Source organism: Felis catus, chromosome A1 (genome assembly GCF_018350175.1).
Source record: "Felis catus isolate Fca126 chromosome A1, F.catus_Fca126_mat1.0, whole genome shotgun sequence".
Lineage (NCBI taxonomy): Eukaryota > Metazoa > Chordata > Mammalia > Carnivora > Felidae > Felis > Felis catus.
Window position 1 is genome coordinate 10,396,272 of NC_058368.1, and position 17,330 is coordinate 10,413,601.

At 45.2% G+C, this 17,330-nt stretch overlaps 1 protein-coding gene across 6 annotated transcripts in view; it reads left to right on the plus strand.

Moving 5' to 3' along the window:
* The window catches only part of B3GLCT (beta 3-glucosyltransferase), a 120,073-nt gene that overhangs the window by 14,910 nt on the left and 87,833 nt on the right, over window positions 1-17,330 (plus strand). For 5 of the 6 annotated variants that reach the window (XM_045050708.1, XM_045050671.1, XM_045050574.1 and 2 more), the window contains exons 2-4: window positions 923-972; window positions 11,123-11,162; window positions 17,092-17,201. In XM_045050708.1, the coding sequence (XP_044906643.1) occupies window positions 923-972; window positions 11,123-11,162; window positions 17,092-17,201 (200 nt within the window). Of the gene's footprint in view, window positions 1-922; window positions 973-10,633; window positions 10,673-11,122; window positions 11,163-17,091; window positions 17,202-17,330 lie in introns of those variants that run through there. The other variant, XM_045050749.1, reaches the window with a different exon arrangement.

Here is a 17,330-nt window from a genome sequence, read left to right on the forward strand (position 1 = left end):
ATTACAGCTCCGTGGAATCGGCCGTCCGGCCCTTTGAGTCCATTACTGCTCTATGGCATTGCCCATTTTCTCCGGGGGATGCTAATTGGAGACAGCCAACTCTATGAGACGCTTTCCTCTTAGCTCCTCAGGGGAAGTGCACGATAACATTAAAGCATATTATTTTTGTCTAGTTAACCTGCCTGCCTGTTGGGTTTATTATTTTGCTTTATATTTTCAAAGTGTTACTGTCATGTTGTTGTTGTTGTTCTAAACGTGGAGCCTAGATGTGTCTCTAGGGTACAGGGATGCCTTTATCTGTGGGCTCCAACTTGAAACCTTAAATCGTTCTAAATAGGGAATGATCTTCGCTCCTCTCGCTGTCTTGGCCCCACCGCATTAGTGGGTTCTGTGAACGGCCCTGCGTGAGGCAGCATTATCTGCACCACACTTCCAGCCTGGGAGCCTCTGAGACGGAAAGCTTGCCCCAGATTCAGCTCTGTTGCCTGCCAGGCTCTGGCAGTGATCGTGCGAGGAGGGAGTTGAACTGCTTCCCGCTGGATTCTCAGGAATCCCCCCTTTGCTTTGGAAGGCACCGTCGAGTTGCTAAGAAGTTGTATTTTGTACACATCAATTTCGTAGTTTATATCCGTAGACACACGTGGTATGTGCACAGGTTCCAATTCCTTTGAGGTTTATTTCTTCAGCTTGGTAGCCTAAGCACGTTGGCTGTGCACCGATGAATAATTTGAGGTCCGGAGATGAACGCGGCCAGTGGTACTAGTTTGCAGCAAATGCAGCTGGTTTTAAAAATGAGCAAAAATATGTCTTCTTCAAGCACCCTTTCTTCCCCCCCCTCCCCCCCCGTTTTAAGCGAGACTGTTAAATACGAGAATGAATCTTAACTGGTGATCTTAATGTAAAAATGTTTTCTTTTTTCCAGCTTTTGCTTTGGTTTCTGAAGATACAAAGAAAGAGGTCAAGCAATCTAAGGTACTAATTCTAATGATCAAATCTATTCTTCCTGTCTGAGATTCACTTATATTTTCTTTAATGGCAGCTGTAATGATTTCATCTTACAATAGTTCTCAGATTTCTTTTCACGAATTAATGAAATGTTGGTCCACGCAGATTTTTAATCTCTCGTGGCAACCTGCAGATAAACTTGCTTTATTTATTTTTTATTTTATTTTTTTTAATTTAAATCCAAGTTAGTTAACATACAGTGTAACAATAATTTCAGGAATAGAATTTAGTGATTCATCACTTACATGTAACACCCAGCGCTCATCCCAACAAGTGCCTGCCTTAATGCCCATCATCCATTTAGCCCATCCGCCCACCCCACATCCCTCCAGCAGCCCTCGGTTTGTTCTCTGCAGTTAAGAGTCTCTTATGGTTTGTTCCCTCTCTGTTTTTTTTTTATCTTATTTTTTAGATAAGCTTGCTTTAAAAAAAAAATCCCTTAGTAGTTACAGCAGACCAAGTAGGTTTCAAAAAAAGTATTTTGATATGGATTTAGACATCATAGAAGTCTTGCTGGGATGCCTCAGTTTTCTCTAGTCTGACCACATCTAAACTGGGCTGCATTTTCCCAGTCTGAGAGAGAGAAGTAGTATGCTGTGTCCCCGGGGTCACAAGAGCCTGAGTCTCCCTCACTTTGTAGGTGGCACCGTGTGGCAGTACTGAAGATGACTGCCAGGCTTTTTGCACAGTTGGGACTAGGAACCGAGACCCTGGGACTTGATGGAGACGGGATAAAACTCAGCCAAAAATCTCAGAGCGGCTGCTTTCCCACAATTGTTTGTGTTCAAGAACCTCATCTAAAGTTTACCATTTCGGCTTTGCGCTAGATGAGTTTAGCAGATGAGAAAGAGAAACCATATTTGAAGAATGTGAGTTGTCTTTATCATATTCGCTAAGGTTCGGTCGACTTCATTTTTTTTTTAATCTCACGATTAGCGTAACAGCGTTTTTGATTTTTATTTTTTGTAATGTTTGTTTATTCTTGAGACAGAGCATGAGCAGGGGAGGGGCACAGAGAGAGGGAGACACAGAATCTGAAGCAGGCTCCAGGCTCTGAGCTGTCAGCACGGAGCCCGACACGGGGCTCAAACCCATGAATTGTGAGATCATGACCTGAGCCGAAGTGGGATGCTTAACCGACTGAGCCACCCAGGCGCCCCAAAACATTTTTTTTTTTTTAAATAGAATGTTTCTTTTGTCAACACAGTGTTGTCTTTTCTAACTATACTGTGGGTTTCCTACAGGAACAATAATAATACTTTCCTTTGGTTTTAAGATCCTTTATGGTTAATAAAACATTTTCAGACATTTCACTTAAAACTTGATCTTCTCAATGATCCTGTTATTGCCAAGCAAAAGAGAGATTCCCACGTCCAGGCACACCTCAGGGAGGATGTGGGTTTGGTTCCACCGCAGTAAAGAGAGTTAAATGCATTTTTTTGGTTTTCAGTGCATAATAAAAGTCCTATTTAAACTATATTGTTGTCTGTTAAGTGTGCGATAGCATTATGTCTAAAAAATATACATACCTCAGTTGCAAAGTACTTTATTGCTACAAAATGCTAACCATCATCCGTGCTTTCAGTGACTTGCAATCTTTTAGCTGGTGGAGGGTCTTGCCTCAATGTTGATAGCTGCTGACCGATCAGGGTGGGCTTCCTGGAGGCTGGGGTGGCCGTGGCAGTTTCTTAAGACGACAGTGAATTTTGCCTCCTCGATGGACTCTTCCTTTCACGAACGACTGCTCTGTAGCCTGTGATGCTGTTTGGTAGCATTTCACCTACAGTAGAACTTCTTTCAAAACTGGAGGTAGTCCTCTCAAATCCTGCTGTTGCTTTACTTACTAAGTTTGTGCAATATTCCAAATCCCTTGTCGCTTCAACAAGCTTCACAGCGTCTTTGGCAGGAGCAGAGTCCGTCTCGAGAAACCACGATTTTTGCTCAGCCTCGAGAAGCAGTCCTCACCCGATCACGTCCTGTCACGAGATCGCGGCAACGCCGTCCACCTTCAGGCCCCTCTTCTCGTCCTGGTTCTCTCGCTGTTTCCACCACATCCGCAGCGACTGCCTCCACTGACGTCCTGAACCCCCCAAAGTCATCCCGAGGGTGGGAATCAACTTCTTCCAAGTGCCTGTGCGTGTTGATATTTTGGCCTCTTCCCATGAATCACGAATGTCCTGAATGGCCTCTAGAATGCTGAATCCTTTCCAGAAGGTTTTCAATTTGCTTTTCTCAGATCCATCAGAGAATCACTGTGAGAACCGTAGCCTTATGAATGTGTTTCTTTTTCTTTTTTTGTTTTTAATGAAAACATTTTAATTCTAGTGTAGTTAATATACAGTGTTGTATTAGTTTCAAGTGTATAGTGTGGCAATTCAACAATTCCATGTATTAGAGTTCATCAAGATAAGTGTGCTCTTAATTCCCTTAGCCTGTTTTACCCACCTCCCCCACCCCCTATGGCAACCCTCTATTCTCTATAGTTAAGAGTCTTGCTTTGTCTCTTTTTTCCTTTGTTCATTTATTTCTTAAATTCCACATATGAGTGTAATCATACGGTATTTGTCTTTCTCCGACTAGCTTATTTTGCTTAGCATTATACTTTCTAGCTCCATCCATGTTGTTGCAAATGACAAGATATCATTATTTTTATGACTGAATAATATTCCAGTGTGTGTGTGTGTGTGTGTGTGTGTGTGTGTATCTTCTTTATCCATTCATCTAATGTTAGACACTTGGGCAGCTTCCATAATTTGGCTCTTGTAAACAATATTGCAAGAAACCTAGGGGTGCACATATCCTTTTGAATTAGTGTTTTTGTATTCTTTGGATAAATACCCAGTAGTGTGATTGCTGGATCACAAGGCAGTTCCAGTTTTAATTTTGAAGAACCTCCATACTGTTTTACACAGTGGCTGTACCAGTTTGCATTCCCACCAACAGTACACGAGGGTTCCCCTTTCGCCACATCCTCACCAACACCTGTTGTTTCTTGAATATTTTAGCCAGGATGTGTGTTTCTTAAATAAAAAGACTTGAGAGTCAAAGTGACTCCCTGATTCATAGGCTGCCGAATGAATGAATGCTGTGTCAGCAGGCATGAAAGCAACATTCATCTCATTGTATGTCACCTCAGAGCTCTTGGGTGACCAGGTGCCTTATCATCGAACAGTAATATTTCCAAAGTAATTTTTATTTTTTTCTGAGCAGGAGGTCTCAAAAGTGGTCTTCGAATATTTAATAAACCTTACTGTAAATGATGTGCTGTCCTCCAGGCTTTCTTGTTCCATTTATAGAGCACAGAGTAGGGTTAGCATAATTCTTAAGGACCCTAGGATTTTTGCAGTCGTTGATGTGCATTGACCTTAACTTTAAGTATCAGCTGCACTGGCCCCTAACAAGAGAGTCAGCCTGTCCTTTGAAGCTTTGTAGCCAGGCATTGACTTCCCTTCTCTAGCTCTGAAAGTCCTCGATGGCATCTTCTGCCGACAGAAGGCTCTTTTGTCTACACTGAAAACCTGTTGTGCAGTGTAGCGACCTTCCTGAATTTTCTTAGCCAGACCTTCTGGGTAACTTGCTGCAGCCCCAACACCAACACTTGCTGCTTCACCTTGAACTTTTATGTTATGGAGACGCCTTCTTTCCACAAACCTCATGAACCCACTTCTGTTAGCCTCACACTTTTCCTCTGCGGCTTCCTCACCTCTCTCAGCCCTCACAGAATTGAAGAGAGTTAGGGCCTTGCTCCGGTTTAGGCTTTGGTTTAAGGGAATGCTGTGGTGGGTGTGATCTTCTAACCAGATCCCTTAGACTTTCTCCACATCAGCGAGGCTGTTTCTCTTTCTTACCATCTGTGTGTTCACTGGAGTTACACTTTTAATGCCCTTCAAGAACTTTTCCTTCACACTCACAGCACGGCGAATGGTCGGCACAAGAGACCTCGCTTTCAGCCTGTCTCGGCTTTCAACATGCCGTTTCTCACGAAGCTTCATCATTTCTAGCTTTTGACTTAAAAGTGAGAGGCATGAAGCTCTTCCTTTCACTCGAGCACTTGGAGGCCGCTGTACGGTTACTCAACTGGCCTAATTTCAATATTGTTGCGTCTCAGGGAACAGGGAGCCCAGAGAAGAGGGAGGGAGATGGGAAACAGAACACGCACAACATTCATCCTTGAAGTTCACCATTTACATGGTGTTCCTGGCATCCCAAAACCATTACAGTAGGAACGCCAAAGATGACTGATCACAGATCATCCTAAGAAGTGTAATAATAATGAAAAAAAAAGGAAATATGAGGATCACCAAAATGTGACACAGAGACACAGAGTGAGCAAATACTCTTGGAGAAATGGTGCCGATAGACATGCTCAACGCAGGGTTGCTACAGACCTTCAATTTGTAAAAAAAAAAACAAAAACACAGCGTCTGCAAAGCATGATAGAGGAAAGCATAATAAACCACAGAATGCTGTATAGCAGAGAAAACTTACCCTCAAAGAAGTTACGTGATTTAACTGAGGTCACGTGGTAATTCAAAGGTGAAGTCAGAATCTAATTTTCTTTGAATTCTTGCATGCTGCACACAGCTGTGTGCATTAGAACGTGTGTGTGTGTGTGTGTGTGTGGCAATAATCAAGCTCATTTGTAATGAACTTAAAGTGCTACCTAAGGAATATTACTAGGGAATTAAAATTTTGTGTAATGAATTTAGAATTCTAGCATATACTTTCAAATATAGGTTTTTAACTCCTCTTTCCAAATGAGGAAATGTATGTATCCCTCTTCTTAAATACGTATATAAATATAGGTAGAAAATAAGGTGACTCCTACATCGTAGTGTCATTTTTCATCCAAAGGTATTAAAGCCCTTGAAAAATGTCATTAACCCCATCTGTGCTTAGGCTGTGAAGCCAAAAAAGCCATTAGTCCCCTGAGGAGAGGCAGTGATAAAATGTCTACTGTAGACCATACCCGAGACTGGGAGAGAAGAATTAATTTGTCCAAGGTCACCCAAAGTCTGCAGATGAACCTGGAGATAGGAGTGAAGGCTCTTCACAACAGCCACGTTCATTTGGGATCATGAGTCTATCACCATCTGCAGAATTGACGGGGACCTGCCCTGCCATGCTGCTCAGAGGCGGCCGCCTTCCATCCCCCCTCACCCGCACGGCTTGCTTTCGTCAGGGCCCCAGACGGAGCTCTCTAGAATGCAGGCAGCCCCACTCAGGGCTGGGGGCCTGCCCCACACAATGTTCAGACTCACTGGTTGGCGTCAGGTGGCTTGTCATCCAAATTCTGGGTACTGCCGGTGCCCTGCTGCACCTCCCAGGAGCTGACCTCTGGGCCCAGGCTCCTCTTTTGGATTCCTGGTCCCTGGCATTGACCCGGATTCTGACCTCCCTCAGCTTTCAGGGGAGCCTGCCCACCCAGACTTGTGCTCCAGGCCACGGTACCGCCTCAACCACGGCCTTGTCCCAGCTTCAACCCACAGTTTCTCCCACTTATACCCTGTGGTGGTTGTGATGTTGTGTCCTGTATGATGTAGGGTTAGAGTTGAGCGCTGTGGTTCACATCCCTTCTCCAACACTGATACCCAGTGGAGACCCTCTCTGTGTCTCAGCTTCCTCATCCGTAAGATGGGGTAGTAAGACCTGTATCAAAAAGCTGTTTGGAGGAGGAGGAGGAGGAGGATGGTGTGTGTGTGTGTGTGTGTCCACCACTTAAAACAGTGCCAGACCCTACCTGATGTGACAGCAAGAAATATTTTAGGCAGCTTTTGAGCTGAACCTAAACAAATCAAAGTAAGAAGAGGAACCATAGGGCTTACTGCTTTTATCAGTGAGATTTCTTCTATGGTATAAGTTGACTTCATGTGAAATAGATGAAGGTGATGATGAAAAGAGTAGTAGGTGACAGCTATTGAGCATTTTCTTCAGGCAGATGCCATGCTCAGCAGTATATTACCTAATGAAACTCCCACAACAACCCTGTGCTGCAGGTCTGGTAATTACCATTCCTGTTTTACAGATGAGAAACTGAGGCCTGAGCTAGTAAGTGGTGGGGGCAGAATTCAAACACAGGACCGGCTTCCGGCCGAGTCCACTGACGGGCACATCCTGATCAGTTCATTTATTCAAAAGACCAAGGGGGTGGCGGTTGGTGGTGACCAGGTACAGGATGCCATTTTACTTCCCTTTCTTCCGAAAAGATTCGATAGATGTGAAGGATTTTGAGGAGGTTTTATCGTCTTTTCGTGAAGGATTTATAAACTAGGCATTACGGGCGTGGATTGCAAGTGTTCTAACGTATTGTGACTTAACAGATAAAACCTGTGTCAGAGGGTAGCTTGGATTTGTCTTTTCCCGGCTAGGGTAGGAGCTGTCTGTGGGGTAGATGCATTAGTAACAAATCTCTTTCCTATCTGAATAGCCATTCAGTTGACTTCTAAAACTTTGACAGTGAACCCGTTTTGACTGATATTGATAGCGTAAGAAATGTGTGGCAGCAGAGATACTAAAACGAACCATGTGTTTCTTCCTAGGAAGAGCTGAGGCTTTTCAGGAGGGGAAACTGGAGACAGAATTCTAAATGTCCTGTCAGTTCGTTCATTTAGTCTCATTTTCTTTCTCAGAGGGGAAATTGCTCAAGACCATTTTGGATCCATTCAGTTCACTTAATTCGACCATTCTTGGATGTTTTCTTCTTACAGTTTACAAATTGAGCCATTCGAAGTGGTTAATCGTGTCCGATCTGTTGTTTTCAGCCAGTTGGAGCTGCGGTGTTTAATAGCAAATGGAAAGATGTGTCATTTTGGTCGATTCTCTTTGGTTTCACAAAGAGATGTGGTGGGGTGTCCAGTAGGTTTCTAGGGTTAAGTTATTCATTCGGGAAATACTGAGTTCAGGGTTTTTTTGTTTTGTTTTTTAATCTTTCAGTTTATTGTTAAAGGTGACTTTTGTCAAGAATGTCGTGGTGCTTTCACCTGGTGCGTGTTTCTTTTTTTTTTTTCAATATATGAACTTTATTGTCACATTGGTGTCCATACAACACCCAGTGCTCATCCCAACAGGTGCCCTCCTCCATGCCCATCACCCACTTTCCCCTGTCCCCCACCCCCCCATCAACCCTCAGTTTGTTCTCAGTATTTAAGAGTCTCTTATGGTTTGCCTCCTTCCCTCTCTATAACTTTTTTCCCCCCTTCCCCTCCCCCCTAGTCTTCTGTTGAGTTTCTCAGGATCCACATATGAGTGAAAACATATGGTATCTGTCTTTCTCTGTATGGCTTATTTCACTTAGCGTCACACTCTCCAGTTCCATCCACGTTGCTACAAAGGGCCAGATTTCATTCTTTCTCATTGCCACGTAGTACTCCATTGTGTATATAAACCACAATTTCTTTATCCATTCATCAGTTGATGGACATTTAGGCTCTTTCCACAATTTGGCTATTGTTGAGAGTGCTGCTATAAACATTGGGGTACAAGTGCCCCTATGCATCAGCACTCCTGTATCCCTTGGGTAAATTCCTAGCAGTGCTATTGCTGGGTCATAGGGTAGGTCTATTTTTAATTTTTTGAGGAACCTCCACACTGTTTTCCAGAGTGGCTTCCTGGTGCATGTTTCTTGAAGAAACACCTCTGGAGGAAGACAGGGTGTGCATCATCACGTGGGTGTAAGAAATGAACGTTGGAAAGAACTCAGAAGACCGACCTGGGTTTTCATCCTGGTTCTGTGGCTCTGTTGTCTCATTTCTAAAAGGGGAGCATTGGATTGGATCATCTTTAATGCTCTCTTTTTTAAAAAATTATGGAAGGGGCATGGGTGGCTCAGTCGGTTAAGCGTCCGACTCTTGGTTTCAGTTCAGGTCCCGTTCTCACGGTTCGTGCGATTGAGCCCCAAGTTGGGCTCGGCACTGACAGCGTGGGGCCTGCTTGGAATTCTCTCTCTCTCCTCCTTTCTCTGTCCCTCCCTTGCTTTCTGTCTCTCTCAAAAGTAAATAAACATTAAAAATTATGGCAAAATACATCTAACGTAAAATTTACGATCCTAACCATTCCTAAGCGTACAGCTGAGTATCGTGAAGTATATTCATGGTGTTCGTGCAAACGCCCTTCACGTCTCTTTTCACCTCACGAAACTGAAACCGTCCCCATTAAACAGCTCTCTGTTCTCCTCCCCCGGCCCCTGGCAACCACCCTTCTACTGTCCGTTTCCGTGAATCGGACTACGCCGTAAGTGGAATCGTACAGTACTTGGCTTTTTTGTGTCTGGCTTATGTCACGTAGCGTGATGTCCTCAAGGCACATTGGTGTTGTAGCATGTGACGGGACTCCCTTCCTTTCTGCAGCTGGATAATATTCCGTGGTGCGTCTACGCCATATTTTCTTTACCCACTCCAGTGCTACTTTTGGATGGAACCTTTCGAATTTTCGGTGATCGTCAGCTGCCAGCCAAAGCTGTGGAGCAGGCAGTGTGGCCGAGGGGTGGGCAGCAGGTTAAGGGTGAAAGCCGGGTAGCATGTCTGGTTCTCAGGCGGGTGCTGCTTCTGCAGGGGCGGGCTGTTGTCCTGGCCAACGGTGGCATTGAGAGCGTGTGGAAGATGCAGTGAGTCTATACCTGCTGGCTTATGATAACCCGGCTTTGGTTCAGCACAGGTAGAGAAATGGCTTAAGTGTTCCAGCACTTTTTAGGGTTTTTTTTCCCCCCAAAACGTCTGTATTTTATCAAGATTAAGTGACATGTCACTGGATCCCGAGGCATAACAAATGAGTCCATAATAACTATGGGTTCTTCTCCACTCAGTGGTATTTCTATTCTTGAGACAAAGATCATTTCAGGAAACGCTGCCAAAGGTAGACACTCTCCTGTGTTTTGCTCTCTCTCCTCCCTGTCTCTTGTCACGGTCCCTTTGGCGTTTTGAGAGGATACATCTCTGTGTGGCTGTATCTTGGCTTTTAAACTGTTCCTAGTTTTGTTGGCAAAGGCTTACAAGTACGTTTCTCGTTGCAGTCTGTGAAGAAAATTGAAGGATGTCTGCCGCTGTCCAATTGTTATAATTATAGCAAATGGCAGTCGAAAGCAGAAAAGGGCAATTAGAGAGAAAATTCCTTCCTGTCTGCTGGAGAAGACAAGGAAAATGGCAGATTTAGCTGCTTACGCTTTGCACTTTGTCAGAGAAATATTTTTTTAATGTTTATTTGAGAGAGAGAGAGAGAGAGAGAGAGAGAGAGAGTGTGTGTGTGTGTGTGTGTGTGTGTGTGTGTGTGTGTGTGTGTTGGGGGAGCAGGGGAGGGGCAGAGAGAGTGGGAGAAAGAATCCCAAGCACGCTCCCCGCTGTCAGCGCGGAGCCTGATGTGGGGCTCCATTTCATGAGCCATGAGATCATGACCTGAGTTGAAATCAAGAGTCCGACACTTAACCGACTGAGCCACCCAGGAGCCCCATCAGAGAAATCTTTCAGGAACCCCTCTCCTGATCTACCCGGGATCAGGAACAGGTATTTCTTTGCTCACGTCCAGATTTCTATGTCCAGAGCTCTGCTCTAAGAAGCCCCTTCCGTGCTCCTGAAGTCTCATGAACCAAAGGCTGAGTGCCTCCTGGGGCCTTGCTTAGGCCGCCAGTGCTGCTCCTCAGGTGGGAGAGAACATGGCGGTGATGTTCTGGATGACAGTACGTCTGAGCCCACGAGATGATAAATACCATAATTAGTGGAGGTCCTCTTCATGGGAAACACACACTGGCGGCATCGATACGGTCTCTGTTTGGTTTGCCATGCTTTTGAGTTTACGGGGTTTTAAATGAACTCTCCCAAGACCAGTGGGAACCGGTTAAGTGTTAGCTCCATTTTACACAGGAGGCAAGAGCCCCAGTGACTTGCCCAAAATCACGTAGGAAAGGGGTAGCCCCGTAGGAGGCTCCCACCAGGATGCAGAAGTACGTCATTGCTGTTCCCTCCCTCCTAAGTTTTCGTCTGTTTCGTTAGGGAGCTTTGTCAAGCTCTCGTCGTCCGCGTCGTCCCCAAACGTTGCTGCGTGCTGTTCATGTATTTGGTGTTTTGCTAGCTATGGTATACGACGAGACTTACCTGACTTACCTTCTTCTCTTTTGTCTAAAATACAGAATTTGGAGAAAGGTGGTATCTCAAGGAAGAGTGACGTAGGTAAGTAATGATTTTTTTTTAACTTATGAGTATGTGCCCAGGTACGTTTCTTATAAATTATATTTCAGTGAAGTGAATTTCTCCTTCTGATTTTATTTATGAGGTGAAGATCGCTGTGCAAATGTTCTGGTCTCTCCCGAAGACACAGGGAGAACACTTTTCAGATTGACATAGTGGCTCGTGATTTGTATTGGAAACGACAGCTCGTATGTTAGATTTGATGTCCTTGGCCACCATTTGGTGAGTTTCCAGTGAGGGCAGACGGCTATGCGTGGTGGCGGCTGTGGGGGCCGCGGAGGTGAGCAGGGCGCAGTGTCTGATGTGAGAGGCCCGCTGACCTCGGCCTGGAGCCAGAGTCACTTGTCGATGTCACTTCTGTCAAACCCATCCCGAGAACCCTGGCGCAGAAGCAGCGACTTGTGACTTTGTGGACACCCCTGCACTTTCATCCCGGCCTGTGCTCACCCTATTTTGTCCTCCCTTTCAGGATATTGTAAGCATCTTCAAAAATGTAACCACGACATCAGTTTCTCCTCCTCCTCCTCCTCCTCCTCCTGCTCCTCCTCCTCCTTCTTCTTCTTCTTCTTCAGCTGTGAGAAATATGCCTCAGTGTGAGAGCATAAGACTGATGTCTGAATGTTGGATCTCTTCCCAAAGGGTGTGAACTTTGTCGACATCAGTCATCCCAGGGTAGGCCATGGAGACCTACAAGGTGGGCCTTGGACAGGAGGGGAAGGGTACACTTTCCTCTCTAGGCCTGCCTTGTGTGGGGCTGGGCTCTGCAGGGTCTAGATGGCAGGAGAGGCTCCCCAGGTGGAAGGGGCAGGATGGCCTGTACTGGGGCCCGGGCATGCAGGGGACCACGGGGGCATGGGTCGGAGACTTCAGCTCTGAGACTGCGTATTTAAGGAGCGACATTGGGTCATTGCCTTTTCTTCTTTGTATTACGACACCCTGTATGGCTCAGCCACTCCTCCCCACGTGGAGATGTTCTGTCAGCTGTCAACCCTTGTGGGTTGGGCATTTGTTTATTCTATGGGAGCTGATAGGGCTCCTTATAGAAAATGGTTATTAAATGAACTAATGATGCTAGTCTGGAACATGGGCTTGAAAGTGCCAGGGGGAAGTTGCCTGGATAAGTAAGTCAACATCCTTGTTATGACAAGTGGTCAAATCTAGTGATACATACCTTGGTATCAGCATGTCCGAGCAAGACCCAGGAGGCTTATTTGCCCACAGGGTTAACATGGGTCTGCAGGCCCCGGGTGGGGGGCCTACAAAAGCAGCCCTCCCAGAAGGATCAGAGTCGCGGCAGACTCCCAGGGCCTCCTCCCAGGGCAAGGAGGCCTGCTTTCTGTTTGGGCTCACTGCCTCGTCAGTAGATTCATGGGCGAACGTCATTCTCACCAAGTAAAACACAATTGGAGTGGCTCTGTGTGTGTGTGTGTGTGTGTGTGTGTGTGTGTGTGTGTGTGTGTGTGTGTGTGTATTTAAGGTCTCTAGCGCTTTCGCTTTTATCAGAAGAACCCCACGCTATTTCCTGTCACCATGAAATCCGTGTTTCTGGATGACGTCTGACCAGGAAAGACTGGCGCTTAGTAGAGCGGTTGGCACATGATAGGTGCTCAGCAGCTGAAGAATAGAGAACCTTTGTTTGCTTTTTCTTCGAAGAATGATTGTTTCTCCCTCAGGGATCTTCTCTGACCACCTCCTTGGTTCTGTCACCTTTCCTTAATGCTCTGCAGCTCACCCTTGGTCTCAGAACAGCAATGGTCCTTTCCTAGCCTTGACTGACTTCCTTTTCTTCCTTTCTAGACCACTATGCCCCTCATTATTGTCAGGCACTTAGTGTACAACCCATTTCTTCTACCTTCCTGGAGGAGAGCAAGGGCAATCCGTCTTGAGTTGTGACGGTGTTTGCTGATGGCAGTGACTTCAGAGAGGTTCAAGGGAAGTGATAAGGAACTAGTAGGATTGTCTTATTTAGCTCCACTGACTGGGCAGTGGGAGCTCAGGAGTCAGAGAGTGGGGGCAGCACAGGCAGAGAAGACCGCGGCCAAGGTGGGCCCTGGGGTCTGGACTCAGCCAGAATGTGACCCAGTTTGGGGGGCTTAGGATCTCTGTCAGCAAAATATTTCTTGCAGCTGCTGTAAAGAACATCAGTAAATTAAGTGTCCAAGTGATTTTCAGCACCTAACTGTGCTAGCCTGTTTGTTTGTTTGTTTGTTTGTTTGTTTGTTTGTTTTTCCTGGAAGGGAGGTGGGGCTGAATGGCATGTCATTGATTCTCTGTCATTATTAACAGGGCTTTAGGAACTGGGTTGGGTAGACCCTTACTTTTTTGTCTCCTCACTAGTAACTGCCCCATGTGCCTCCGACTTCCTAGCGATACCTGTTACTGTGTTCAGGGCCATAATTCCCCTTGCTGTCCCCAACCTTCACTGTTCCCTCTGTCGGGAAGGTCCTCCCATCCCTTCTTGGGGCATCCCCAGGACACAGTGTCCCTGTCCCTTCTTCTGGGAAGGCCCCACTCTCTGGGATCCCAGATGGCTCTGTGGCCCTTCCCCAGTTTGAAAGCTGTTAATCTCTAGCTCCACCCTCTTAGTGTGGCACTTGTCCTTCATGCTCAGATCTGGCTGAGCCAGCCTCCCTCTCTAGACCCAGCTTCCCTCTGTAACTTTATCGTGGACTGTTCCCTTCATCTTTTTCTCAGAAATGCTTGACAGATTCACCTACTCCTGATGCTGCAGAGATAAGGCGGGCCGTGGGCTCTGTGATAACCCCACTTCCTTCTCTGCCACTGGTCTGCTATCCTCTGTGCCCAAGTCTGCAGAAAATTGCTGCGTTTTATTTATTTTAAATTTAGAAACATTTTAAAAAATTATTTTCTTATTTTGAGAAAGAGGGCAAGTGGGGGTGGGAGGGGGGGAGGGAGGGAGAGAGAGAGAGAGAGAGGGAGAGGGAGAATCCCAAGCAGTTTCCACACGGTCAGTGCACAGAGCCTGACACGGGGCTTGAACCCGTGAAACCGTCAGATCATGACTTGAGCTGAAGTTGGATGGTTAACCGACTGAGCCACCCAGGTGCTCTGAAAATTGCTGCATTTTAAAGGGAACTCAGGAAAGGCCCCTTTCCAGGAGCTCTGCTTGCACATGTCCCCCCTCTGTGCTCCCTCAGTTTTGCACTTGGCTCTGTATTGGAATGGCTGCCTTCTGCCTTCTGCCCTAGACTCAGGCCCTGATGTGATGGGGCTGGGCTTGCTCACCTCTGTGTGCCAGAGCCTCGCACTCAGTACAGGCTTCGAGATGTTTGCTGGGTGAGTGCACCTAGCGTGCGTGATCGAGGCATGAGCAAAAGGAAGGTGATGATTTCTTAGATGCAGAAAAAACAAATACAGCTCATAGCACACGACTCAGGCATAAGCAGAGGGGAATAACTCACTTTTCTTCTTCTTGCAAAGCCTCTTCTCCACATGGAGGAACTGTTGTCTTTGTGGGAACAGTGGGAGTTTTGCTGATCTGGTAGAAGAAATGGCAGGAGTTGATTACTGCAGGATTAACGTTTTGGCAGATGGATTTGCTCTTTTAAAACCTCTGTTATGAATTATTGTGAACATACAGGAAGCTACAAAGAGTAATACAATGATATCCAGGTAGTTACCGCCTAGTTTGAGGAATAAAATACTCCTAACACAGCTGAAGCTTTTTTATTATTATCTCGATATGGTGTTTATAGCATTCTCATGTAATCTTTTATATTTTTACATCATACATGATATATATGCATCTGTATAGTATATATCCATCTATATATTTGTGTGTATATTTTCACAAACCATTGATTTATATGGTTGTGCCTTTGTGGCTTTTTTTTTTCAGTCTATACGACTCATCTATAATATCCATCTGGATCGATGCAGTTTTTATTGCTGTATAGTATTCTAATTTGTGTATCTTGTTAGCGGGTTTTGAGTTGCCTCAATTTTTTTCCTTTTACACCATCCTGCTGTGAGCTCTCCTGTCCTATATCCTTGTTTTTACACATAATGCAAGTTTCTCAAGGATGATTAGTAGGAGTGGGGTTTCTGGGTCATTGGGAATGTGCACCTTCAGCCCTATTAAATTTTGCAAAAGTCATTCTCTGAAGTTTATTCCATTTTTAACAAAAGCAAGTCTTTATCACCCCTTTTTTGGTATGTCACTTACATTAATGTTTCAGACGTAGTAGATTGAAAATTACATTTCAGTTGGAATATAAGACACCCGTTTAAGGCTTATCTGTGTGTCCTGTTTATAGAGCCAAGAAGCTGATTTGAAATAGAGGTAGGTATGTGGAATGTTCATATGTATATAAATTCCTAAAGGAAAAGAATTAGGTCATATTCAGTAGGTTGTTGAGCATTTCCTTTTAAATTTTTTATTGAGTCTTAACCAAAGAGCATTTTGGCTTATTTTTAGGATCTAGATGGCTCATTGTGGAGCTATTTGTTGTATGAGTATCGGAGTGAGTGAATAAATGAGTGGAACTATAGAACTGAACAGAAGAGCAATAAAATATAATGGAATAAAATTAAAACCAGATTATGTCCCTGAGTCGAGCTGTTAAAGGGAAAGGCACATGGCGGGGGTCAGGTCACCACGTTCGTTGCTGTAAACCTGGCTGGAGGCAGCAGTTTACGTGAAGTCTGCCTTCTGCCAACACACGATGGCCGTTTCTATGTGTTGCTTTATTGCAAGCTCAGAACCTCATGTGCTTCTCCGCCGTGGGGACTGAGCAACCCTCTTCACTGGCAAGACCTCCGATAGTCGTCCCCGGTCAGGTGGGCCTAGCGTGCGAGGTTTCCTACTTTGCTAGCCGTTGCAAGAAAGTTGGCCGCCCTGAGGTGAGTCTCTAGACGGCTGGCAAATATTTCCAGTGTTGTTGGAGACGGACTTTTATGCCACGCTTCTTGCTAACGCCCTGCTGCTGTGGAATTGTGGCTGTTTTCCTGGAGATAACACTTCATTCGGGCTAGGCGCCTCGTGAAGCAGGGTAGAGATTATTGAGGTATTTATTTGCAAGCTCTTGTGAGCTCATGGGACAGAAGCAGCCACTGGTGAATGTCACCTTGAAGAGTCATCCAGAATATTCTTGAGGTAGTGTGTACGTCTGCGAGGGCTGCTGAATCGAGGTACCGCCAGTTGTGTGGCTTAAACAGCAGAAATCTGCCTCACAGTTTCGAAGGGTAGAAGTCTCCGATCAAGGGGCGGGCAGGGGTTGCTTTGTTCTGAGGAACTTTCTCCTCGGCTTGTAGGTGGCTGTCTTCTCCCTGTGGCTTTGTATCATCTTCTTTCTGTGCGCCTGTGTCCACATTTTCTCTTTTCACCAAATATGATCAGGTGAGCACCTCCACTAACGACCTCACTTTACCTCGATTACCTTTGTGAAGACCTGGGTCCAAATAAGGTCACATTCTGAGGTCCTGGGCATCAGGACTCCAGCATACGCAGTTTGGGAGACACGCTTCAACCCATAACAGCAACAGTACAATGGAGGATAATGTGGAAATTTTTGGAATGCTCATGGTAGACAAGATTCTCAGCTGCTGGGGAGGCTAGTGTTCTAGACATTCTCATACTTTCTCACGTTCATAGTCATTCTTTGGACAGATGCAGGCGCGGACTCACGGTTTGTTACCACGGGTTTGATCTAGGACAGCGAACTCATTTACCTGCTCACTTCTTTTCTTTTTTTTTTTTTAACCTGCTCACTTCTAAGGGAGGATGTTTCAGAGATCAGTGTAAAAAGAGATTTTGTCACTGTGATTACATTTGAATCGATTTTTCCCCCCTAAGAGTTTATAGCCTGCAGGCTTGCCTTGTTTGTAAGTTTATTTCAGTTGCTGAAAAATAAATACCTGAAAAAAAATTTTTTTTTTCCTTTGGTTCTAGATTTAAAAGGAATTGTATTTGTCATCCAGAGTCAAAGTAATTCTTTTCATGCAAAGAGAGCAGAACAGTTAAAACAAAGCATCTTAAAGCAAGCGGCAAATCTTACACAGGTAGGTAGTGATGGCTGGAATGTCTGCTCCTTCTTTGTTGATACATTTGTGTTTTCCAAAGTGCTCCCTCTATAGAGAATTAGTTTCATTCAGATGAAAATAACTCGTCTGACTTGTTTTGCCTATTTA